The 25,346-nt window shown below is 35.6% G+C and overlaps 5 protein-coding genes across 6 annotated transcripts; all 5 read left to right on the top strand.

The window, feature by feature from the left end:
- The first annotated feature begins 227 nt into the window (after positions 1 to 227).
- Positions 228 to 7,217, top strand: LOC149732129 (diphosphoinositol polyphosphate phosphohydrolase 1-like). The gene is made up of 5 exons (XM_089882260.1): positions 228 to 428; positions 853 to 963; positions 1,205 to 1,249; positions 1,748 to 1,933; positions 2,527 to 7,217. Exons 1-5 carry the CDS (start codon positions 333 to 335, stop codon positions 2,824 to 2,826), a joined length of 738 nt encoding a protein of 245 aa, XP_089738386.1. The 5' UTR covers positions 228 to 332; the 3' UTR covers positions 2,827 to 7,217.
- Positions 7,218 to 7,398: 181 nt separating this feature from the next.
- LOC149732128 (large ribosomal subunit protein uL16m-like) lies at positions 7,399 to 8,426 on the top strand. The gene has a single exon (XM_089882261.1). It carries the CDS (start codon positions 7,594 to 7,596, stop codon positions 8,314 to 8,316), a length of 723 nt encoding a protein of 240 aa, XP_089738387.1. The 5' UTR covers positions 7,399 to 7,593; the 3' UTR covers positions 8,317 to 8,426.
- On the top strand, positions 8,421 to 9,789 carry LOC149732127 (transmembrane protein 231-like). Its single transcript, XM_089882251.1, has one exon. The coding sequence runs from the start codon at positions 8,421 to 8,423 to the stop codon at positions 9,369 to 9,371; it is 951 nt and encodes a 316-aa protein (XP_089738377.1). The 3' UTR covers positions 9,372 to 9,789.
- Positions 9,790 to 9,941: 152 nt separating this feature from the next.
- On the top strand, positions 9,942 to 11,753 carry LOC149732126 (uncharacterized). The gene is made up of 4 exons (XM_089882264.1): positions 9,942 to 11,014; positions 11,071 to 11,129; positions 11,243 to 11,453; positions 11,569 to 11,753. Exons 1-4 carry the CDS (start codon positions 10,780 to 10,782, stop codon positions 11,751 to 11,753), a joined length of 690 nt encoding a protein of 229 aa, XP_089738390.1. The 5' UTR covers positions 9,942 to 10,779.
- A 96-nt stretch (positions 11,754 to 11,849) lies between these two features.
- LOC149732125 (exocyst complex component 6B-like) lies at positions 11,850 to 25,207 on the top strand. Of its 2 annotated transcripts, XM_089882212.1 has the most exons (18): positions 11,850 to 12,329; positions 13,468 to 13,633; positions 13,930 to 14,114; positions 14,241 to 14,445; positions 14,705 to 15,163; positions 15,712 to 16,755; positions 17,720 to 17,919; positions 18,205 to 18,325; positions 18,453 to 18,524; positions 19,325 to 19,511; positions 19,716 to 19,842; positions 20,704 to 20,815; positions 21,353 to 21,514; positions 21,651 to 21,803; positions 22,423 to 22,564; positions 22,727 to 22,913; positions 23,139 to 23,251; positions 24,948 to 25,207. In XM_089882212.1, exons 1-18 carry the CDS (start codon positions 12,187 to 12,189, stop codon positions 25,016 to 25,018), a joined length of 3,849 nt encoding a protein of 1,282 aa, XP_089738338.1. In that variant the 5' UTR covers positions 11,850 to 12,186; the 3' UTR covers positions 25,019 to 25,207. The 2 variants fall into 2 exon arrangements, with proteins under 2 accessions (XP_089738338.1, XP_089738339.1); XM_089882213.1 differs by lacking the exon at positions 15,712 to 16,755 and having other exon boundaries at positions 11,861 to 12,329.
- The last annotated feature ends 139 nt before the right edge of the window (positions 25,208 to 25,346 follow it).

Raw genomic sequence — 25,346 nt, 5'->3', positions numbered from 1 at the left:
TTTATACAACCAATAACCATGGAGTTATAGAACTTAGCGTATCGTTACTGAACATAAAATGTTCATAAAAAGACAACGAAGTATTTGGTTTCAGGGCACGCTACTGTTAATACAGGTAGCTACTCTTGGGTAATGAAATATAATATGTAGGATGGCCGTGTCGAATCTATTAGTAGTACTGTACTAGTGTAGACTGTGTAGTGCATTCTAGTAGGTCATACTGACAGTGACATATTAATGTTGATTTTTTAACAGTGCAAGTTCTTTGAGTTTAAATCATAAAACTGCTATTTTAACTCAAAGCTTTTAAGCTCTCTGAGTCTTTACTCAAAATGAAGATAAAGATTGATCAGATTCGGACTTATGATGATGCAGGTTATCGACAGAGAGCCGCTTGTCTATGTTTTAGATCTGAATGTGAATCAGAGGTAAGGATTCTTCTTTATTTTTCTGTGCTACTAACTAATTAACTGATATAATGTGCTTTGTATTTTTAACTATTTTATGTAACTTGTCTGTCATAATTATAAGCTCACATACAATGCTATTGTTCCGTAGGACCCGTAGATATGGAGAACAGTAAAACACATAAAATCTTTATTGGGCTATTAAAGTTAATAATACTGTTTGCTTTGAGCATTGGTCAGCTGATTTACTGTGTTGAGTGGGAAATGTAACTTATTTTCTCTAAAAATACAACTTGAACGACGTATTACAGAGCACTGATTACAGTGGTAGCAGGGTCAAGTGCTCAAACGACTGAGCCACAGCCCCCCAAAAATCTATACTTTTAATAGATATATATATTATATTATAATTTTTATTGTAAGATTTGTATTATTTTTATTACAGATTCTTTTGGTATCAAGCAGTCGTTTTCATGACCTTTGGATTGTTCCAGGGGGAGGACTTGAGCCAGGAGAGGACCCTGCTACAACCGCTGTTAGAGAAGTCCATGAAGAGGTGATCATAGATGTAAAAAAAGGTTTATGCCACAAAAACTTTAAAAAATCTTGTTTAAGTAAGATGGTTTTTAACCTCACAACAATTTGTTCACCTGTAAAAATGTCTTGATTAATTTTTTTGTGTGTTGAAAATGAAACAAGTTTATGTTAAGATACCACCAGTTTTAAATACTAGCATATGTAGTTCCAATAATTGCAGTGGTTGTTATGTTTATTGTCTTATTATTTTATAATTACAGGCAGGAGTGGTCGGCCAACTTGGCAGGTTAATTGATGTGTTCGAGGTAAGCCATGTCTGACTTGTCCATAATTTAAATATTTCAATACCTGATAATAATAACTTGTACACACTACACAACATAATTTCGAAACATAAGATCTCCTGTCATGTTCAACTTAATATAAAGAAAACCATTTTTTTGAAATTAGTCATAATCCCTAATAACTGGTCCCTGCATAACTAGTTGCCATGACAAAGAGCTTACTTTGTAACCAATATATACCGGGTTCAATACTCTATGCCACTACCATCGTGGATGTGTATCCCGGGACACACCGTTTATCGGGTATTGCTCTAACCCAATGGTCACTAAACAGGTTATTCAAATTGTCAGCCATATGGAAATGGAATAAAATCAAGTATTCAACAAAGTGACATACACGGTAACTTATAATCAGGCATGGGGCACATGAAACAGAACACCTGTGTTATAATGACTGTTGTGCCCTGCCAAGCAAGATTAAAAAAAAATGTCATTCATTCAAGTATGTTGGTTCTGCAGAACAAGGAAAGGAACACAAAGACTTATGTCTATGTTCTGATTGTTCAACAACTTGATGAGGAATATGATGATGCTAAAGGTATTGGTCGCATTCGAAGGTGGTTTACTATTCCTGAGGCAAATAAGATTCTTAGCCAACACAAGCCAGTACAGATGGAGTACATTGAAAAACTTTGCCAAGACCAGGTAAAGTGTATGTGCATATTTTAACTTTCACAACTTTCTCCTATAAAAGTGTGTGTACTAATGTAATGGGTTTTAATTGGATTATGATCTTGCCATTTGTATGTTAGGCACAATTTTTGTGGTAAATTAAATATCTTCATTAAATTTATTTTTGAACATACTTTGTGTAGTGACCTTACTAAATTTTGAACTCTTGACTGGAATATTCTATTTCAATTCTCCAATCTTACACCTAATCTGTGTTGACATACATAAGCAGCCTGATACTGTTACTTGCTAAACACCTACGCTGCCACTCCTTAAGTCTGCTTATCCCACTGGAGTAAGTTAATGATTAACCTGATATTTTACAAGTTCTTTAAAGGTGGTATTGTTTTTACTCCATTGTAAGAATGGTTTGGTAAAAAATACATAAAATTTAATTTTACACACTGCATTTAAAGCATGACCAAAGGTAGTATGGGCATTACATTGGATATTATTATAAGGTTAAGATTAAACAATAAATGACCATACCCTACTGTGCTTCATAAAGTTACCTGTCAAACAGTGTTTCAAGTTAACTTTACGTTTTAACGACATGTTTTTGCTAGGATCATCAACGCAGAATTTCATTGTGTGGACGTATCATTCCAACCTCGATAGATTGCAATTTGCCTACTTTACACCCACGCTTGGGTCCCAACGTTTGCACTAGATGCCAGAAAGGTTACACCCAACAAAACTGCCCAGCGGTGTCGTGCACACCTTCCCACGCACCCAGGGATTCCTCGGAGACAGATAAACAGTCAACGGCATCCGCGGCAACGCCCGATCAAACAAAACTTTGGCCGGTACTGGACCAAAATATTGATTCAGGTCTTATCAACGCAGTTGCATTGGGCCCACATTGACGAAGGACTCGTTTCATGGTATTTCTGCTTTTATCGTTTGTTTTTAATTCAACAGATAAAGAAGTTTTGCTCGTTGCGTGACGCGCAGTTTTCGGTTGAATGGTCGAATTTATACATCGTTTTCGCTTTTTCTTGTCACTGCGTCTTGGTATCGTGCATGTCCAGACACGCGTTTAAATGGTTAGTATGCACAGAACATGTGTTTGTAACGTTCGACATTTTCAATTGATCTCTGCCGTTTCCATCAAGTTTTAAATTAGTTCAATTTTTTGTTCGATTTAAGCCGAAATTTCATGGCTGTCGCATCAAGTGCTATCATGTACAACCCGACTTTGGTATACTGCCTCAATAACCACCCCCACTGTTTTACGAATCTTAAGCGATAAAAACACCTCGTTTTACAGTTATGTTTTTTTCGCCTAAAAAGCTGTAATGTTGGCCATTGTACTGATTCTTTGCAAATTTCGACGCTCCTAAAGTTTCTTTATTGTTATAAAAGATTCATGCGCATTGATTGGCGTTTGCGCATTCCCGTATCTAATTTTAGTTCCGTCTTGCGGCCTGGCCCCCTTGTATAGAAGTGGAAGCACTCGAAAGTAAGGTCTGAATGCCGTAGACGCCCTTGGTACGCTCCTGTAACATACGAGTGTCTATTTGATTTTATTTCTGGAACCGAACACGCGCGAACGCGTGTTCATCGTCTGCTCGCATTGTGTGTGCTTACCTCAGAACGGAAGCCCCGACACATGAGCCTTGTATAACATTATCATCGAATTCGGAACTACCTTTAAGAATGTGGGCGTTGTCCACATATTGCGCTTTGTTTACGTTACCATTGCGTCGACACCTTCGCCCCTCTCGTTCACTTCTTTTATTTTCTTACCCTGCGGTATGGTTCGTGACGTCATTTCGTTTCCCTACAGCGCCATTGAGTATATAGTTGCACCATCGGTCGTCATTTCTGCTTCTTTTCGATCGAAGCTTATCGTATTTCAGAGCCAAACAAACTCGGACGAAATTGTTAGAACGGAAAAGTACAAGTTTAATCCTATTTTACGTCACCCGACTCAATCCTCAAACTGAAGGTTTATTGCGCTTTAACTTGGCGTCAGTATTCGTAAAACTGTAGGGTAAAATGCCAAAGCGCTGCCCCCAAATAAATAATGCATGATCAAAACAACAGCAGCAGACTAAGAAAGTCCGTAGTTTTAACGTGAAACAAACAACAAACTGTGTATTGCTTAGTAAATTGTTTGTCTGATTTGAACGTTTTGAACCATTAAATCTAAAATCGTATGGGGCTATTTTTGTTTTACTTTTGGGGTGGTATTTTACGTACACGTCAGTAAGATATTCTCATATTCTGTGGCGGAAAATCCGTCATGTTATGTAAACTGTCGTTCTTTGAATACCAATGTTTGGCCCGCTATAATATTTGCTTTTATATAAATATGGTTTAAACTGAAATATCAGTGTTGTCAGACGATGCCTCCTTATATTATTTCACTGTATCTCGCTTTTTTCACCCGCTTTTCGGTCATCACTTGGATCGTATAAATTTGCTGTGTTAGTGTTTCGGTGGCGATGGTGCTTTCTTGCAGTCGTGCCGCCAAACTCTGCCGTTTTGATTTTCTATTTAGCGCACATTCGGAATACAATACATCGCTCATTGATTGTAAGCGGAACTTAAGCTTTACTACGACATCCTGGTAAGATACAATCGATGGTTTGCTTAATCTTAACGTTCTTGTACGTCAAAATCGTTTAGAGCATTGATTGTCTCCCGGGGACCGCAGGCGTTAAATTAATAGTAGCTTGCAGCACCAACTGTGTCGACCTTGAGAATGTATTTCCCACGGGAAAGATTGAAATTACTATGGAAACTTTTGATTGGTTGACTACTTTTGACCCGCCGTTCATGTTTGCTGTGGTAAAGGTTCTGCGGCAAACTCCATAAAAACAGTGGGAGTTGGTATAAAAATGCATAAGCCTTTATTGCAACGCATTACGGAAAGCTGTCAAACCAAATGTTCATTGCATTTTACACATTCTTTATTTAATGCTGGTACAACTACGCCTATACGTAACACAACATGTTATAAAAAATATGCTGGTCGTAATGTTTCTTGATTTGAATAACAAAAATGTTGTTCGTAAACAGCTCCCAGCACATTGTTTACGCTGTTATTTGTTGAGTTCGCACTCTGATTTCAACCAAAAATGCATAGGTGGAGGTGCCAAGGGTTTTATTGAAGTTTAGTTGCACATTAGCCGTTGAATTTAAGTCACTTGGTTTACCCGTCGTTTAGTAATCAGTAAATAGTAACAATAATTCGTTGGGCCGACGTATTTTTTTATCTTTTAAAATAAAACACTTTTTTTCGTTAGGAAACCAAGGAGTGGCTTTGACGCTTTGTTGTTTTGCTACTAAAACCTGGCGCGTCCATACTCAGCCTTATCTTGGAGTTTTTTAGATTAAATTTTTTGCATTTAAGTACGCTCTATATTGTGTCTTATAGTCTTTCTGAGAGCGAAATAGCGTAAACTGTGCACAAACATTAGTTTTTATGTAGATCATTTCAGCGTTTCCAGGAATTCAATGTGTACCACACACGCAACATACACTGTCGGTTTAAATACACATTGCGATTACAACGAGGCAGAGCCCCCTGAACGTTGCATGACTTAAAACAAAAATATTTACCAACGCAGTGGATTACGTCATGGCATGTTTTTAAAGCCTTAACCACCGATCAACCGTGTGTGGCTGAACATCTACGTGATTACTGACATGGAAATCCCATGTTCTAAGTTGACGTCACGCGCCACCTTTTGCAGTTTTAAGCTGTCGACAAGCAGTGTTTTGATTTGTCTTACGTAAAGGTTTCCAAACATCGATGAGCACTACTCTTTGTGAATGTGCGGTTCACCAGACCGTGTAAACGTAAACTACTTGCGCCCGACTCAAAATCTTCGTAATGTCTATAGAAATGTTGTAAGTTTTTTATTTCTTTTGGCGGTATAAACATTTCTGCTCATTTCAGGCTTTTTTGTCATCTGCGACTATCGTTACAATCATTGATTTAAATCCGACAATGTAATTAGTATCGATTTAGTTATTATTTTCAAATTAAAGTGGCACACAAAAGTACAAGTAGGATAAATCCATATTTTGTGCTCAGCGAGTGAGGAAATTGCGTCACGCAAGTGAATACCGCCACCTTGACATGAGTCATGCTTATACCCAAAGCATTCTCTAGTAAAGAATCGACAACAAGATATATTATGGTGGGGTAAGATGGGACGTGTTTTCAGTCAATTTTCTCGTCACATTTGGTGGGAAACAAAACGTACATTAGTGCCGGGTCATTTTGAACCACTTTCACCAGAGTCCGAATATAAAACTGTTCATATATACCATATATATAGACAAAGCGTACGTTTTATACATTGTTTATATACAAACTTTAATTTTTACTATACCTGACATACGCACAGAAATAAAAAGTAGAACGCGCAACCGTGATGCATTTTTTTCTAATCACGTGACCGCCAAGTCCGATCCCATTTCCCTTGGTCTCCATTGTAAAGGATAGGCGCACAATAGTTTTAGGAAGATTAACTGTTTTTTTAAACTACGCCAAATATTCTAGTAAATTGGGCCAGTTTAGTTATTTGTTAGGTAAACGATTAGACTTTAGCGCTTGTTCAAGAATTTTAAATGTTTAATAAATATAATTAAAAACGTTTAAACCAACAGTTTGTTAGAAACATATATATATATTTGGTAATAGTTATTTTTCTCTATAACTTTAAATTAAGTGAAAAAAACGAAGAATAACTACATTAAACGCTCTGGATTCCATTGGCTACAATAGTAAACGTGATTGCCTTGCGGTCACGTGATTGTTGCAAGAGAGAGAGTGCATATTAGTTCTCTCTTTGACTGAGAATGGAAATGCGCGTTATATTTTTTGTTTCTGTAGGTATTTATTAGACTCAGCAGGTCTTTGCCAGAAAAAAAAACAAATGTGACTGCATTTAGTTACAACCCATTTAGTGTTAAAATTTTTTTTAGAAGGGTTAGTTTTTCAAATTTGTAAAGTCGGCGTTGCAGCATGCTGGACTACGAATTATGGTATCTAACTATCTATGGTGGCAGCATAGAGAATTATAATATATTTTAGTTCTCTATGGTGGCAGTTTCCAAAAAAATTAAATATTGTCCGGCGCCGTGGCGTAGTGGTTAGCGCGCCTGCCTCTAACCCAGAGGTAATGGGTTCAAGGCTCGTCGCTGCTACCATTGTGGGCGTATGTGTCCTTGGGCAAGACACTTAACGGCAATTGCTCCAACCCAGTGGTCACTAATGGGTTGTCCAAATTATCAGCCATACATAAAAATGAAAAAAAATCCCCAAAAAAAATAATCACCCACAAAGTAACATACTTGGTAACTCCGGCCACGCGAGCCATCCGGCCACGCCGGCCACGCGAGGATAAAGTAAGTTTCATTCATTCATTCATTCATTCATTCATTCATTCATTCATTCATTCATTCATTCATTGTAGTATTTCTACTTTCTAAATTGACCACTTGTGGCGCACATTTCAAAAATGTGTCGGTTGTTGCCGTAGCGCAAAAGATTGTTTATTTGTTTTTTATACGTTTGTGGTGAATGTTCATGTCAAAGCCACACAAATTTCAGCAAAGAACAATTGCCTTTTAATTTCTTCTTTTTGGTTTTCTGTCTATTAAGGTTTATTACAATGTTGCCAGTAAGAACACAACTAGATTTACTACAAACCATAGGTAAACGATTTTTACATCGTAATATAAGATGGACGCAGGAAGATTGCCGGATCCCTTCTATGTATGAAAACATTGATGTTCCGGAGACAGAGAGAGCGTTACCCTTAGTTGCAAAGCAGCCAGATGTTCCTCCAAAAGATCGCAGAAAAAAGATGTACTTGATAAGAGGTTGCTGCTTTGGAGAAGATGCTCAGTTGAAATATGGTCAATACGGAGTAGTTGCCTTAAGTGGAGGCTTCTTCAAAATTGGAAACTTTAACTTTATGATGCAGAGAGTGAACAAGTTTATTAAGAAGAAGCCTTTGTTTGCTAAGTGGAGAATTCCGGCTCCTTACCATGCAGTAACTAAACATCCTTTACAAGCTGTCATGGGAGGGGGTAAAGGAAAAATTGACCACTATGTTACACCTGTTAAAAGTCGACAAATCATACTAGAAATTGGGGGAAAGGCTGAGTTTACCGAAATTTACCCATTACTGAACAGTTTGGCAGTTGTGATGCCGGTGAAGGCACTTCCTGTAGATGCGGAAATGTTGCAAGCGATGTATGATGAAGAGAGAAGGATAGAAGAAGAAAACGAAAACTTTTTCACATTTCGGGAAGTTATAGAAAAAAATATGCAAGGAATACGCAGCAAAATGTCTAAGCGTGATTTTAAGCATTATGGTAAAATGAGATAAGCATTTCATTGGATTACAAATTAACTGCCATTTACTCTGCTAATGCCAACAATTTTATTGATGATTTATTTGCGCCTTCCATTATAAATTAAATTGTGTTTTACATGCAGGATTTAGGGTTTTACGCCATGGCTGTGTTTGAAGTGTATTCAATACCAATAGTGAACCGATACAAGACTAGCATTTGTTCTAAAGCTGCGCTATATATATTATGCTCCTTGGTGCTGACATTTATTCCACCTCTGCTAATAGCATACAGAAGTCAAGGTTTTTGGATGACCACCAACACGTATGAAGAACAGCCTTCTGTGAGGTTCAAAAAGCAGGTTTTATTGATTGTAGACACCCAACAACCTGGTGAATTTCTTGCATGGAGCACCTACAGCAACTTTAACAATATTGTCCAAGACAACTTAAGAATTCCACTTGTTACATCTATAGAAACGGATACTAATGGAGACGGAATATTGGATCAATTAAATTTTACAGCACAAGTTCCTCTTTCTACCTCAGAAGATGTCACATCTCTTCAACTTCTTCTCTTCTTTGATTATCGGCTGTTTCGGATGTCCACATTTCAGATGGAGTCCCTCGCGTACATCCGACACTCATCTGTATCCACAGGATCTTCATTCACCAGCTTTGGCGAACTTAAACTTCACCAAAAAACTCCGCTGCGACACAGAGGGGTAGATGTGAGGTACAACACCTCAATAGTAGACTCTGCAAGTCTTTCAGCTTCTACATATGATCTTACCAACATATTTAGGTCCTACAACCAACGCAACATCACCACAATTTTCCCAAATAATTACCCAGTTTGGAAATCTGGTCGTGGTGCGACCCAACCCTTTACAATACAAGTTATCATTGATTACCCAACCGAGACCATCATTTATCAGCCTGGGTTTTGGGAGCTTATTAAGTGGGGTTGGGTACAATATGTTACAATATTACTTTTATTTCTTTGGGTGTTCAGGGAAATCAACACAGTTGTGTTCAGCAGTAAAATGTTTAAAACAGTCATCGATAGACCAAAGTTAAAGCAACATTAATTTAAAGATCTGATAAAAAGCAGGAATATTCTGATTATAATGTCTTTGTCATATATTATATGTTTGTTACATTTTAGACTATTTTTTAACTCATTTTCGAGTGTGATAAATCCACGAACTGAGAACAAACACAGATTATTTGTTCAATTAAAGTTTGTAATTAGCTTTAATTGTATTAATGTTGTATTTCTTCCATATATTTTACCACTGTTAGTCGTTACAACATTTTAGACTTTTTTGTATTTTTCTAGAATGTAATTAATAGTGTACACAATATGAATGTATTTTTATAACAAACTTTACCATTTGAAAGATTGTTGTTTTAACGTTAATGATTAGCAAACCGTGGCCAAGGTTCATGCATTGAGTAAACAGATGATTGCCACAATTTTCGCGATGACGAAATCGTGCGCATGTACGTTCGTGTGTGTTATGATGTCTGAGAAAGGAAATGTAGATTGTGGCGTTCAAAGTTTTAATCTAGTATAAACTAACAACGTATGACAGCAACGTTTAGCTCAAAAACTGTTAGGATTTAAATTGGTAATTTAGCGGTTAGTACGGCAGATGCAACGGCCATGCTTTTTATTTCTACGCTTTTTGATATCGAGGTATACTCTGGGGAAATGGCTTAATCAGTAACGCAAAGAGAAAAGAGTACCAGGCCCTACCAACCAGGGACCTATCAGCTTGCATATAGATTTTAAATCAATAAAGTGTATGCGTAGTGATGTAATGCAACCAATTGGCCGGCGGTTGTGTTTCTGAATCAAAGTCAATTGTTCACATTGTCGGTTTATATTCGACTGGAAATATCGCAAAATAGACTACATAAAAGGCAGTACTACAGAATTGTCTATTTAACTGGCTTAATTAAGGATGGTAGAAATAGCTCAAGCAGTTATTACATACAGCATATGAGACCGCGGTACAAATCGTGAAAACAGTTCGTGTTGGGTTCATTTGAAATAATTATAGACTTCCTGTATGCCGAGGGAATCATTGCTTTATAGCGTTTTGTTGCTCATACTGCGTAAGCTCAGTTGTGGCTTAACTTTTAAGATGACACGTCAGGTAACAGTGCGTGGGTAAGCGGCTGTTTGTATATAGTAACAAGTAAATATGATACTACTGGAGTCAAATTAGGAAAGGAATTAATATACACAGTTTGTAGTTTTTTACCAAGAAGTTAAAGTAAATTGAGTAGAAAGAACATAGGCAAAAGTCGATTGGTTTAAACGTAATTCTTCACGCTTGCGGTATTTTTCCAACAGATCCATAAGAGCATTTTATTTTCGCTGTTTTTTATTAATAATTTGCGTAATTAATCATACAACTAGAGTGAATTCGGACCGAATATGCAATTTACAACATGAAGAAACACGGGTGGTAATAACTTTGAATTTAAATGATGGAGGCCATATCGGAACATGGAAGTGATTCACTGCAAAACAGCGAATTTGATTCTCTTGGGCCTTCTCCTACTCGAAATGGAAGCGAAAAGGGTAATGCACCAAAGGTTCCCAAACGTAGAAGCACAATGAAACGTGTAGCTTCCAGGATACAACGAGCGACATCGAGTTCATCGCTATGGGGGCAAAATAACAGCCCTGTTACTGTTGACATTCCGACTGACGGCGAAGGTATATATATTTATGAAATTATATCACGTTTCAAGTAAGATCAAATCTTTGTACAGTTTTTAAGTCGGTGGTCGAAACGGATGGAATATTTAAATCAAAAGAGAAAAGCAAGAAGGTAATTTCGCTACCGTAGCAATAGGTGCAATAGAAGAATACAGGTGCTTTTTAACATCAAAAACACAGATGCAGAACGACTATTTTATCTTGAACATTACTTTTTGTGTAAAGGTCGCGCCAGAGATTAAGCTGACCACTGCAGCTGATGCTTCTCCTACGAACGTAGTTTCACCGAAAAAGAAGTCCCGCAAAGGAACCATGACTAATAAAATGAATCCATTTGGTCAAAGGATGCGACGTTCAAAGTCTGTGATTGAAGAAACCACTATTGCACATCAGCAGATAGCAGTCCCGATAATTTCTAATGAGCTAAATTATCAAGGTAATCCGCAAATTATCGACGACAACGCCAGTATTGTAATTTTAAAAATCAATATGTACTTAATAACTTGATTTTAGACGTAAATCAGTTTAATCGCGATTTACATATTTATTAGAAATTGCCGAGGAGTTGAAGCAAAACGAGTTGGAAGTAAATGAAGATCGGAAACGTGCTCCCACTCAGTCATGGGTCATGGAAGTCGAATACGGAAAGGCTGACATTGATTCAGTTGAATATGGCCATGACATTATTATTCAAGAAATAGAAAGCGGTTTCTTTTTGGGACCAGTTTTAAGGTAAAATTTGGACGCCTACTCCCCATAAATTTTATGTTTTTCTGACAACCATAGTCGTAGAACTATTTGTCGAAAATACCGTGGTTTACCAATGAAAATTTGTTTTAAAGGTGAGGTAGATAGTAGACAATAGTATATAGTGATTTATGTTTTGAAATTTAAATAGTTCATGCTTTTATATTAATTACGGCACGTAAAATGTTTAACGCACTTATTACATTTTCGATATTCGGATTTTCCGTAAAGGGCAGCTGGTTCAGTGGCGAAACAACCGCGACTGATACATTATTTTTTGTTTTGACCGCTTATTACACAAAGTGTACCAGAAGTTTAAGTAAGATTGGTTCAAACATAAGACAGTAAAAATGCTGGCAGTTTAGTGCCCTGAACTGTAGCAAACAAATGTGAAAAAGAAAAACGGCCGAGACAAACAGGTAATGGCGTCCTTGGTATTCACGGATGGCACAGTAGATAAAACCGAAACTTCAACCGAGCAAGAAACCAAAACTGACCGAGAGCATGAGCGAATATTAAACGAAATAGAAACAACAGATACCGCCTTTATTGGTGCCTCATTAAGGTTTGTTTGGTGATCAAACTGAGTTTGTTGAAATCTGAAAGAAACTAGTAAACCTTAGAATATGCTGTTGAGTGTTTTGTTATTGTAAAGTGTAGAGTCCAAAGTATGTTACTGTTTAGTGTAACATAAAATGTATTGAATATGGTTGCTTAATCATGCTATTTTTACACTATACTACAATGGCCATGGTAAATACTGTGAATGTTGTTCTTTTACTCTTACATTATGTAACTTTCAACTTAAAAGTATAAATGAATGTTACTTGCTTTTTCCTCGCACGATGGTACAACAACAGTTGTTATAACACGGATGTTTTCTTTTATACGGTAATACTGCCGCTGGTGACCAGTGAAAATTTTGGTTTCAAAATGTTCCTTGTGTCTCCCTGATACCCGCTGTATAATTTTTTTTTTTTAAAGTCGGGCGATCGTGTCTAAAACTAACTTTGAAAATGTGGAAAAACATGCTGTGTCACCGTAATTCGCCTGACTTGTGTATGGTTAACGATATGTTACGTCACAATAGCGATATGTTACCTCACAGTAGTAACATATTACGAACGTTACAGCACGTTATAATCTTGTTTTTCGCACTGTTTTATGCTAGGAAAAGCCCCAAGCCCCAACCCTTATCCCAACCCTAACTTTTACTTTTAACCCCCAACCCATAAATCCTCCAAAAAACTAACAAATTACGTAATCTGTAACGTTAAAATCAAACGTGGTAATCCGCATTCTATGACGTAATAATCTTACCTTTGTTTAATCCATGATGGCTCGTGTGGAAAATACGGTGACGCAGCACAATTTCGCGCATTTTCAAAGCGGCAGTATTACCCTTTTATACACCTCATGCTTACTTACAAGTTACTTACTACCCATGTAACTTTGTGAGTGGTGTTTATTGTATATGTCTGTCAATTTGGACAACCCATTAGTGACACTGGGTTGTAGCAATTGTGGTTAAGTGTCTTGCCCAAGGACACATACGCCCACAATGGTAGTAGCGACGAGTCTTGAACCTATAACCTCTGGGTTAGCTTTGGCACCGGTGAAGAATCCTCTGGTATATAACACAATAGGCTGGTGGATTTACCTATGTTACCAAGTTAAATTAATTTAATTTGTTTTATCCGCAGGGCTGTGTATGAAGGAAATGACCACGCAAAGTTTTTGGATCGGCTTGATTGTAGAATTAAGCAACATGACCGAGACATTGAGAGGATGTGTAACTTTCATTACCAAGGCTTCATTGAATCAATTACAGAACTTATAAATGTTAGAAGTGATGCAGAGAGATTAAAAGTAAGTTACATTTACATGTTGGTATATTGGAATAGTCTTGTTGCAGAAAGAGTTTAGCTTTGGTAATAGTCATGGGTTAGTTGCTAATTGGTATCTGTTTAGATATATTCTAAGAGCATACTTTCAAAGGGTATCGGGCATTCTTCATATAAAAACGTCCTTTAAAAGCAATCATTTTGCAAATTCACAAATCCTGAAATCACATAAGTAGTAATACAATTGGCTACTGATCTTCAGTAAGTAATACTTATTAACTACCACACATCTTCAATCTTTTTTACTTACATTCCATGCAGAACCAAACACTGATTATCAACAAAGAATTGCAAGAATCTGGTAAAGAAGTTGCAAGAAAAAGTGACGACCTGATTCAATGTCAGTTGCAGCAACGAAATGTAGCTTCTGCTATTGAGAAGTTATCCATGTGCTTACCTGTGCTGCAGATGTATGCCAAGATGTGTGAACAAATGAAAGCTGGAAGGTAACTAACTAGTAATTTCTAAAGTTTGGTAGTGAGTTTGCCGACTGCGGATGTTGATCGTGGAGGTCAGCTCCAACTTGAATGCAATGATGATGCAATTCAGGTTTAAAAATATATTATTTTTAGATATTACTCTGCATTGAAGACCTTGGAACAATTAGAGCACACACATCTTCCACTTATCTTCCAATATCGCTTCTGTGAGATCATGAAGAACAACATCCCAAAGATTAGGGAGGAGATCAAAGATGTTTCTATGAAAGAGTTAAAGGACTTTCTGGAAAGTGTAAGGAAGAACTCGGATAAAATTGGGATGGTTGCCATGAAACAGGTGGAGTTTTTGACTGTGTTGTTTAATACAATGCCCAAAGAAATGCATTTGTCTTTGGGAAATAACATGTTAAGCAAATTGTTTGTTTGGTATGCATATCAACAATGAGATTAAGGTATCTTTTAAATTTAATTTTTTATTTAAAACTTAGCCCAAAAACGTGTGAGAGATTAAATGAAATATGTATATATTAATATATATATACATATATATATATATATAGGCTTTATGTATTATATGTCATATATGTTAATTATAGGTTGAAAAAGAGAGAGGAGTTCACCTGGTCAGTAACCAACAGAGCGACAAATCAGTGTCTGAAGATGAGAGTCCTGCAGAGGCAGATTTGCCCGCTTATGATTACAAAGATCGGTTACGACAGCAAAAGCTTGCGCAGAACAAACTGTCTAATGTTGTAAATGGGGAGTTAAAATGGACAACTGCCAATGTAAACCAGTCAGCCTCACCAAAACCACAACGGAAATTAAACCCATTTGAAGATATATCAGATGGAGAAGACGATAAAGATGAACGAAACCCCTTTGAGAATTCAAACCCATTTTCGACTTCGGATAACCCTGTTGATACAAACCCTTTCTCTGTAGAAGAACATGTACCATTAGTGAAGCCCCGGGCAGGAACCTATGTGAACCATTCGCTGGTAGATGAGTTTACCACAGGTGCTGATATGAACTCAGAGAATGATGGAAAATATGAGGTAAGCTGTATTTATGATTTTCTTGTTTTAATTATTTCACATTATAGAACGGTATTAGAAAATTCGGAATTAATTCTCACAGTACTTTGTTTTTGTCAGTATTTATAAGTTTGTGTACCGGTGTAAAGTATTGTAAGATAACAGATCTTGGTATGGGCTCATCCTTTTGCGTTTTAACACATTGTTTAGTTGTTTTACTAAACGGTATGCAAGTTTCCTGTGATGAACAGTTATAAAACCTTACCACTTTGTCTACAGTGCTGCATTAAATTGTTTGTACTTTGTTTGAGAACAAATACCATTGTTTAATTTAATGTTTACATTTCGAAATGTAAACCTCTGTTTATAATATAGTCCTGGTGAAGCAATTATCTTTAAGTCAACAACTAACTTACAGTACAAGTTTAAACTAAGTTTCTCCTAGGGTGCGTTTACCTTTAAAGCCATTTTTATTATAATATTCATGCCCTACCTTGCATTTTGTGTATCACACAAATTGATTTACCTTTTATTTCATTTTATATTATTTACAACATGGTTGGTACTAGGCTGTGAATCCATTTCTAACGGATAATCAAGAAAGTGGGAACCCATTTTTAATTGACCAGTCATTGAGCAATGGTGCTGTTGAGACAGAACAAACTAAAACGGAAAGTCACTCAAACCCTTTGGAAAATACAGAAAATGTCGAAAATTTTGCTTTGGTAATTGTGGATAAGAGTGCTAATGGTGGAAACCCGTTTAAAATTGAGAAATCTGATGAAAATCCCTTCGAAACTGAGGGGTCGGTTCATAATCCATTTTCGGGCTCTTCCAATTCTCATAATCCATTTGAAACTAAATTAGGTATTGAAAATGTAGTAGATAAAGAAGAAAAAGTTATAAATCCTTTTAAAACAAATGAAACAACGGTGAAGGAACTGAAGACAAAAGTTGAATTTAATGCTCACACGACAGACACTGAGGACAGCAATCCATTTTCACAAACTGAAAATATTGTCAACCAAACAGAACACACAGATAAAGTTGATAAGCCAATTTCAATGGTAACAGATACAGATGTTAAAGAAATGATGGCAGATATACCCTCACCATCAGTGAAGGCACCCCCAAGACGCAGGAAGAAGCGAGCACTTATTTTTCCCCCAGGCCAAACACAGGAAAACTCCACAGAAAATCAAGAACAAACAAATCCTCAAAATGGTGATTTGAAATCAGCACATCCTGAAAGCCATGAGGTTCAAGTTACTACTGAAACATCTAAAACCGAGGAGTTCCTACCTGCAGAAAACAAACAGAAACTGCCATTGAAAAACCAGCAACATCTTCCAGATGAAAGTTGTCATGGCAACGGTAGTGACATCCAGCATTTATCTTCAGCTGAAGTATTTGAATCTGATAATGTCAATCTGACTCACACTGATGATGGAAATCAAAAAGAATATGAGTTTGTTAAGCAAGGTGAAAATGGGGTGCCTGTTTATGATCTTAGACATAAAGAAATTCAGGAAAAAAGAGCAAAACTAACAGAAGATATGCTCTCTCCCAAATGGAGGAAGATTAATGAATGGAACATGCCTCGTATTTATCAAGTATGTGATGCAAGAAGATCAATATCATGATCATGACATGAGTGATTCAATCAAGAAAACTTAATTAATAATTAAAAATTAACACTGTAAGGAAACTCTTAAATGGCAGAAATTGACAAAACCTGGCAATCAAATGTGTTTAAAATTAAATATACAGCACAGTTTATTTAAATACTAAATGAGCTGCTCTGCATAATAAACTTATTTGCAGAGTGATGTGTTTTAAACAGACACATGGTTATATAATTAAAAAAATGATTATTTGTCATATCATGAGCATTGATTAATTTGTAAACGTCATGTCATACCGTTGCTGTATTCTTAAATCTTAATTAAAATTATACAGAGCTAAATCAGATTACATTGATTACTAATATGCATTTTTTTGCATATGTAAATGAAATTGTTATTACTTTTTGGTATAGAGGTTGTATCAGTTGACAATTATTATGATTATGGGTACACTTTATAATGATTTATTAAATTTAAGTATGATACCCATTTGACTGTGAAAAGAAATTTTGAGATGACGTAATTTTCCTTTTGAATTATTCAGTATTTTGACTTTATAATAAAGTGGTTTGGAATTTGGATCAGAGAATCCAAACAGTTTCAGTCTTTTTGTAATCAATTAAACTTTCAACATATAAACCACATTGAGTTCCCATCTATACTATAATACTGTTGAACTACAAGCAAGCTACATCTCACATGCTAAATCTGATGTTTTAAATATCAGTTTGTTTTCTTAATTTATTATTGTGAATTAATATATCACTAAATGCCTTGCTTGTCCAGCCATTTAAATATAAAGAAATTTATCGTTTATAAGATCTTTCAGCATTGATTATTGTTACAGTACATTTTTTAATTCTGATACACCAAATGCAGTCCTCTAATTTAAACATGATTTACTCAACAATTATTCCAAGCTATTAAATACCTAACTGACAATTCTTAACAGGATTTATCGGCATCTGATTTGGTTGATTTCTCCCCAGTGTATAAATGCTTACACATTTTCGGTCTTGTTGGTGCACAGGCGCAGTTTGAAACATATTATCGCACCCAGAGGAAAAACCAGGCACGTCTCGTGCTTGAACCTCCAGCAACACTGCAAGATAACCCTGAAGCTTTTGCGCAGTACTTCTATCAAATAGTAGGGTAAGTGGTACCAGTGTATGGTTTTATTAAAATATCTGACTGGAGCTTAAGAGTAAAATAATCATTTTTGAAACAAATCAAAATATAGACTGAATATTGGTGTAATGATGAGATATGTAGTGCATAATTGCACTTACAGACTGGCAATTTGAACTTTTTTAAACATGTTGGTTTTAATGAAAGGGTGAATAAGTGTAATATTTATTCTGCACATATCACATAATAGATTAATTATGGCTTTAGCTGATATACAATGCAGCTTTAATTTCAAACTTTTATTTTCAGATTCTTTGTAGTTGAAGACCATGTTTTACACACAGCAACCAACCTTATAAGTCGGCAAGTGATGGATGATTTATGGGAAATGGCTTTATCTAAGCTGGTAGCTGTGCTTCAAACAGACTCAGTATGTTCTATTTGCATGGAATAATTCATAGTAACCTTATGTGTTTGGCTTGTTTACTACTAATGCCCCACTGCTGCACCTATTATTAATAAGCAAGATGAATTATAATTAATATTATATTTCACAGGGTTATTGTAGTGATGCAGTTTCAATGATGAAAGTCAAGAATTTAATTGTTATTTTCGCCGATACATTAAAGGTAAAATAGCGTATGTATAGTTAACATTAGCCTATTTTATACATACTAGAATTCCTAACACTTTCGGTCCCACACTAATTTGAACTATCGGAACTATCGGACACTGGGTGCCGCACGAATTTTGGATTTTATTAAATTTTAAATAAGCCATGAATTGCAATTGAAAGTTGCAAATTATACAACAGTAAGCAACAGGAATCCAAGAAACAGTGACATATCCATGTTATCCCGTTTGTGTGGACGTATAACATCACTACCAATGTATCCATAACTTCACTTTTCTTCAGAGCCATAAGAATAAGAATTGGACAAAACAAAACTTCATAACATCATAATTGTAATGATCAGACACTAAATCATTGAAGTTTGAACCATTATCCGTAATTATTCCAGCAGTGGCAGCAGTGAAACATTGTAAACTAGTAATATTGCGTAAAATATACTTGAAATCGTCAGAAACAGCTGATCGCAGAGTTACAAGCCAATTGGTCAAAAATAACGTAATCTCAAAGCAGACGTTCGCATTTAGTCTCAATGCAGCCTAGATCGAGCGTACGTATATATACGTGGTTTACTATAAGTTTAAATGCAACGCGGCACTCGTAACAATGAAAAAATGGTAAAACGTTGTATACGTGTGGTGGCACCGCGAACCATTGTTACTTAAACGTATATATACGTAGATTGGCGCCGAAAGTGTTAAGCGATAATATTGAGTTATTATGTTGGTCTTATCTTTTATACGGAGATTTTTTTTTCGTTTTGATAAAACATTGCTTAACATCTACACTCCTAACCAGGCTTACGGATTCTCAGTGGGTCGCTTATTTGGACTTCTAATGGAGATGCGAGACTCCTATGGAGAAATATTATTAAAACATTGGTCAAAAAAATTCTCAGATATATTTGATGAGGATAATTACACAGCAATGGTGTTGGAGGATAATGGTGAAGTTCAAGCTTTGTTTGAGACCTTTCCTTATGAAAGTAAGTTGTGTGGACCCTAGCAGAGAGGGCTGTTTTGCTGTCATGACAGCCCCCTCCCCCCAAGCAGCCAGAAAGTACTAAGACGCACACACACGCATTGCATTCAATTTCACCTCAAGTCATTATTTTAATTTGATCAACTAACAATGATGTTCTAAAGCATTTTAAATGTTATAGTTTAAATCAACTATTTCTTTACTACAGGTCCTGGTTTTGAAAATGAGAAGTTCCCTCGTAAATTACCTTTCTCTCTGTTTGTTCCTCGTATTTTCACTGAAATGAAGAGATTTATTTTATCCTGTCTCAAATATTGTGAAGATTTACATTTAAGGTAAGTTCATCTATAATATTAGTTATCAGTACACAGTTCTGCAGTGCTGGTGTATTATCAGCATCCTCATGAAATGCATTGGAGCTGTCAATGTTTTAAAAGAAAAGTAACGGCGTAAAGACAAAACTTATTTGATATTAGAGCCAGGGAAAAATATTAGCAAAGGTAACCTTAGCATGAACTTGCTACACCACTGTCACTGTGTAAACCTATAATTTTATCAATGGCAACACATCTAAAGGGAGAGAAAAACTAATAAAAGTGAAAAAGTAGTGATATAATATGGTTTTACCCTCCCAATAATATTTATTTGTCTGCTACTGAATGTGGGTGTTCATTAAAACCTCCCTTTACTCAATGCATGAAGTCAGTTCATTCTTCCTACCTTATAAAATTTAAATGGAAGGAAGTCGCTTTCAACAAGCTCTCTGTATACAACCTGCGATATTATACGCAACTCAGCTGATTCTGATTTGAAATATCCTATTGCCACTACCCTTGGCATTTGTTTGGAATTTTACCCCGTTATTTCAGTTATTTTAAATACTGTATATGTATAAATATTTTTATATTGTAAGCTGTAAAAAGTTAATCTTGCACTTGATAAAAACAAGTCAAATTTGGAGTAACTGATCTTCTGGAGATACTTTTTATTAAAAATTCACATTTTCGGCACAAATTCATACACAAATGTATTGTACCAAAATAATTTACTCAAACATTTTATGTTTGGTACTAAATGCAGCATACTAAAGCTACATTTTGCAGCACAATTTATCTTGTATTGTTTATTGTATAGAACTAAGGAATTTTCTCTTGCCCACATTTACCCATATCACTAACCTAAACATACCCACCCAGTTCCACAGAGGTAGATGACATGATAAGGAAGTCCACCAACCTTCTTCTAACAAGGACACTCGCATCCAGTTTACAAACTTTGGTTCAAAAACCTTCTCTTGGTCTTACTGAGGTAATTTATAACTTAACAAATGCACTAATATTACCTAATATGCTACAACTGTAAGACACAATCTGTCTTTACATAATGTCTATGTAATAAGACATAGGTCTCTTTTATAATGTTTTAAATAACTGTAGTCAGAAATAACTTATTTAGTCTCTTTTCCAGCTTATTTTAATGTTGTTAGGTATAGCAGGGTGGGGAAAGATGGGACACCTATTTGTTCTACTTTCTTATCACATTTGGTAGTAAAGAAAAAACCTTGAAAGAATTATAAAACTGATCCCCACAACTCCTGTAGACCGTTGTTAAATATATAAAATATGATCAGGATATTTGGATATTATATGCGAAAGATGTCCCGTTTTTCCCTACCCTACCATATATACTTACTAATATTTTATAAACCTAGTATAATGTTTAGAACAACCATTATTTTTAAACCTAATATTCGTAGTTGACAAGGAAAAATGACTCATGCAACTGCAGAATTTATGCTGCATAGTCCACTGCTAAATCAAGGCATAACCACCTTCTACTTCACAGTTGGTACAGATCATTGTAAACACCACACACTTAGAAAACTCATGTCATCATATAGAAGATTTTGTTCATTCTATCACTGGTGTGAGGGTAGGCAGTGCACATTCTGCCAAACTTGTTGGTGTATCTACATTTAAAGATGCTCGGAATGGTACAGAAGCACAAGTAAGTTTTTGGAGTTTTAAATGAATTAAATTAGAATAGATAAGGTACTTTTATATAAGATAGAAAATGCTGAATGGACTATATATGAATGGTCTATATAGAAAATATAAAATGATTAATTTATGTATCCTCACAGATATACAGCAAACTGAACAGCAAAATTGATGAGTTTTTTGAGCTTGCTGAGTATGATTGGGGAGTAAAAGAACCACAAGGAAGAGCCAGTCGTTACTTGCTTGATCTAATAGCATTTCTGCAGCATAACTTTGAAGTTTTTACCAATTTACCGGTAAGAAGTGGTACAAGTCCAGATGTGCCACCTGTGTTTAAACAAAAGTTATATTGTCTGATTTGTTTTGTACTGTGACTCTAGAAACTAGAAACTCGGCACCGTAGCACAGTTGGTTAGCATGCCTGCCTCGAACCAAGAGGTAATGGGTTCAAACTCGTCGTTGCTACCATTGTGGCCGTGTGTGTTCTTGAGCAGGACACTTAGGCAATTGCTTCAACCCAGTGGTTACTAATGGCTTGTCCAAATTATCAGCCGCAAATAAAAAATGTAAAAATCCACAAAAAAAATAATTACCCACAAAGTAACATACTTGGTAACTTGTAAACTGGCACGAGGTGTATGAAACAGAACACCTGTGTAATAACGACTGTCGTTTTCCGGCCAAGCGAGGATAAAGTAAGTTAAATTCATTCATTCATTTAAACTACTGGTCTAAATCAATATGGATATTTTGTAATATTTTGTAATGATTAAAATCATCAAAAAATGCCTATATTAAACATGTAATGCGTTAATTAAGTCAAGTAAAAACTTGCTTAATCTAAACATTGTGTTTGCCTTATTTGTGTTAAACAATGTAATACAATTCTCATTATATTCTATATTGTCCATGCAGTCAAAAGTTGCACAGACAGCCTGCATGTCTGCTTGTCGTCATATAAGTTCTAGCCTTATGGAGCTCATTGTAGATAAGGACATCAAAATTGTAACTATGGCTGCTTTGCAACAATTCAATCTTGATGTAATGCAGTGTGAATGTAAGTATAATGCTTTCATTTAAATATTCAATATTTTGACTTGAATTTTAGTTAACTTTTATATAGTTGTTTAAAAATAATATTTCCTTGTGGTTTTGTCTGTATTTTTTTACATTAAGAATTTTTGGTGTTCAATATTTTATAATTTTATTTATTCCTAAGTGTTTGCAAACTCCGAGCCTGTTCCGGGCTTCAGGGATGGTGCTCTTCAGATGAGTTTTGTGGAGCTTCGGCAACTCCTTGATCTCTTCCTCTCATGGGATTGGTCATCTTACCTCGCAGATTATGGGAGTGGAAGCAGCAAGTATCTTCGTGTGAGTCCTGGTACTGCACTTGCGTTGCTTGAAAAGTAAGTGATCTTGACCTATTTTTCTACCTGTTTAGTTTCAATATACTGATGTTGCCTAACCTGTGTTCAATTAAAACACCATACTACAGGTTTTTGGATAAAAATACCCTATAAAACACAAAGCTTGTGTGTATATTTGGAAAGATATTTTGAAAAAATTTGGATAAAGCGTCAGATGTAACACGTGTCATGTTTGATTTTTATTCCTTCAACCTAATATAAAAGGATCAAGGAGGAGAGAGGACATCGGAATATTTTCACCTCTCTCAGTAAACAAGAGAGAGAAAAGAAGAAATTGCTTGAAACTGTTGTTCGGCAACTTCGAGGAATTGTCAATGGTAAGCAAGCTAGCTGGGTTTATTTCTTTTTAGCTTGGAGCATGATTCTCAAGCATGTATTGGCTGCTTTTAACTGTTCTGTGATCATTGTTTATATAGTTGGGAATGAGCTTTTTTATGTTTGTATTGGTTATAAAAAAGATGTGTGTGGGGTGTGAGGGGATTGTTGTTGTTAGGTAAAATCCACAACATTCGGTGAGAAGATTTATTGAAAATTTCCAGATTGTGTTGTTTGTTTGCTGCTAGCTGAAACTTTTAATGTCTTGCTTGCAATTTTGCTGTGGGATTTCAGTTTGTCATATTCTGAAATGTTTTTTGCTGTAAGCTGATTTCAAGTCATGTTATAAAACTGTCCAAATAATATCAATGCTTGATGTTGCATCACCAACCATTATACACCATACCATCATCATTCATGATAGAAAATTAATTATCTAGGGTTTATCTCTTTCTCTTATTCATACACCACTCAATATACTTGTTGCTATTTTTTACGCGTTAGCTTAAAGAAACTCGTTTTTTTGGCTTTCAGTTGTAATCACCCTGCATTTATTAAAACTACAACTTAATATTTAAACAGTTATTTCAATGAATGCCTTCAACTAACTATTTCCTATATGTAGCTTGACTATGCAATAAATTATTTTCCCAACTCACATTTCATTTCGCCAACTTATTTATATTTTTGTTATTTTCCAAACTGATTCAAAACCAGCTGCATGATGAAAGGACAAGCTACAAACCATGGATGGTACGCAGATTTATTTGTTTTGTTTATCTATTAGTCAACTTTTACCACTTAGGAGTTATTCTACAGTGTTAAAAGTATTTTTAAACGTACCTGTAATTTTATGACATGTATTATTACTGGAGCTGTTTTAAGGTATAATGTATATTTTCTAAAGGTAAAATAATAGAAAATAATACTAACTAATTTTCCAAAAAAAAGTTTGGTTAGTGTGAACTGTTGTATTAACTTGTGCAACCTTTAGCATTCAAACAGTTTTAAAATACTTACAGGTCAAATGACTTCTACTCCAAGAAAAAGATCTCGTTTTCTAAGCGCAAGTAAATCATGAAAAGAAACTTAAATTTGATTCACTGAAGTTTTTTATTCAAAACTTTCCTCCATAGTAGAAACGCAAGATGTAAACTTAAAATGCTGTGTTACTGCTTCTATCTGCCCTAAATCTGTGTTCGTCAATTTCAATTCCATGTTATCCAGTGCACTTGCTGTCTAGCGTCGTTCTCTTTCTCTCGCTTGCTTTTAATCATATGTGTATACAAGCAGAAATATGCATGATTTCCCAAAGAATGTGTATGTTCAAACAAGAGCCCAAAGCAATTCTTACTGAACTTTAAGTCATGGGAAGGTGGATGGTGCTTTAGAGGTTATGTTTTACATCGTGAAATAGTGTTTTAACCACTGTTGTTAAATGAACGTTTAAATTTGTCACAAATATTATGATTAACGTTTGATATCTCAGTGTTCTCATTATATGTTTGTTTCCTATATTTTAATGCATAACTATTGACTAAAGAATAAATATATTCACATTGCTTTATACTTCTTGACTTTAAATGTTACTCATGGTGGGGTGCAACATCAAACGTTAAGGTTGGATCTATATCAGCTATTGCATGTGTGCTTATATGCATGGCTTGAAGTGAATATAACAAAATGTTGTTTTGGCAGACTGGAGCCTTCTATGTGTTCCACATCGAAAGTTAACACCTAAGAAACGAAGGGGCTTGTTTCGGATGTAATGATACAGTACACAGAGTTTACAAACTTTGCGACAGTGCAGTTTTCTCGCTGCTTTGATAACTTGTGCAATATAGCCTCAAAGGCTATAAGCTTGCAGATTATAACCATTATACACAGCATTTCTATGTATACCGTGATATATTAGCGCACCTTATCTATTGCTTTAATTATAATTTCGTAGAACTATATCCTCGTGGGCTTCCTTAAACCGTAATCTGATCAGGGAATTAACATGCGGACCAGAGTGACGACGGTAAGTTCTGGAAAGGAGCTTTGACTGTTTTATCGCGTTTTGGAACGAAGATAAGCATGGTATTTTGGATTAAG

Source organism: Ciona robusta, chromosome 8, assembly GCF_009617815.1.
Source record: "Ciona robusta chromosome 8, ASM961781v2".
Classification (NCBI taxonomy): domain Eukaryota; kingdom Metazoa; phylum Chordata; class Ascidiacea; order Phlebobranchia; family Cionidae; genus Ciona; species Ciona robusta.
The sequence above is the reverse complement of the archived record's forward strand: the minus strand, read 5'-3'. Positions and strand labels throughout refer to the sequence as shown.

Excerpts from the sequence above, each read along its gene's own strand:
- LOC149732125 (XM_089882212.1), top strand. The coding sequence starts at position 12,187 with ATGGCGTCCTTGGTATTCACGGATGGCACAGTAGATAAAACCGAAACT. Across the intron at positions 20,816-21,352 it reads CTTCTCTTGGTCTTACTGAG|TTGGTACAGATCATTGTAAA; the intron begins GTAATTTATAAC and ends TCTACTTCACAG. Across the intron at positions 22,565-22,726 it reads TGATGTAATGCAGTGTGAAT|TGTTTGCAAACTCCGAGCCT; the intron begins GTAAGTATAATG and ends TTTATTCCTAAG.
- LOC149732128 (XM_089882261.1), top strand. The coding sequence starts at position 7,594 with ATGTTGCCAGTAAGAACACAACTAGATTTACTACAAACCATAGGTAAA.
- LOC149732127 (XM_089882251.1), top strand. The coding sequence starts at position 8,421 with ATGCAGGATTTAGGGTTTTACGCCATGGCTGTGTTTGAAGTGTATTCA.
- LOC149732129 (XM_089882260.1), top strand. The coding sequence starts at position 333 with ATGAAGATAAAGATTGATCAGATTCGGACTTATGATGATGCAGGTTAT. Across the intron at positions 964-1,204 it reads TTAGAGAAGTCCATGAAGAG|GCAGGAGTGGTCGGCCAACT; the intron begins GTGATCATAGAT and ends TTATAATTACAG. Across the intron at positions 1,934-2,526 it reads AAAAACTTTGCCAAGACCAG|GATCATCAACGCAGAATTTC; the intron begins GTAAAGTGTATG and ends TGTTTTTGCTAG.
- LOC149732126 (XM_089882264.1), top strand. The coding sequence starts at position 10,780 with ATGATGGAGGCCATATCGGAACATGGAAGTGATTCACTGCAAAACAGC. Across the intron at positions 11,015-11,070 it reads CATTCCGACTGACGGCGAAG|TTTTTAAGTCGGTGGTCGAA; the intron begins GTATATATATTT and ends ATCTTTGTACAG. Across the intron at positions 11,454-11,568 it reads TAATGAGCTAAATTATCAAG|AAATTGCCGAGGAGTTGAAG; the intron begins GTAATCCGCAAA and ends CATATTTATTAG.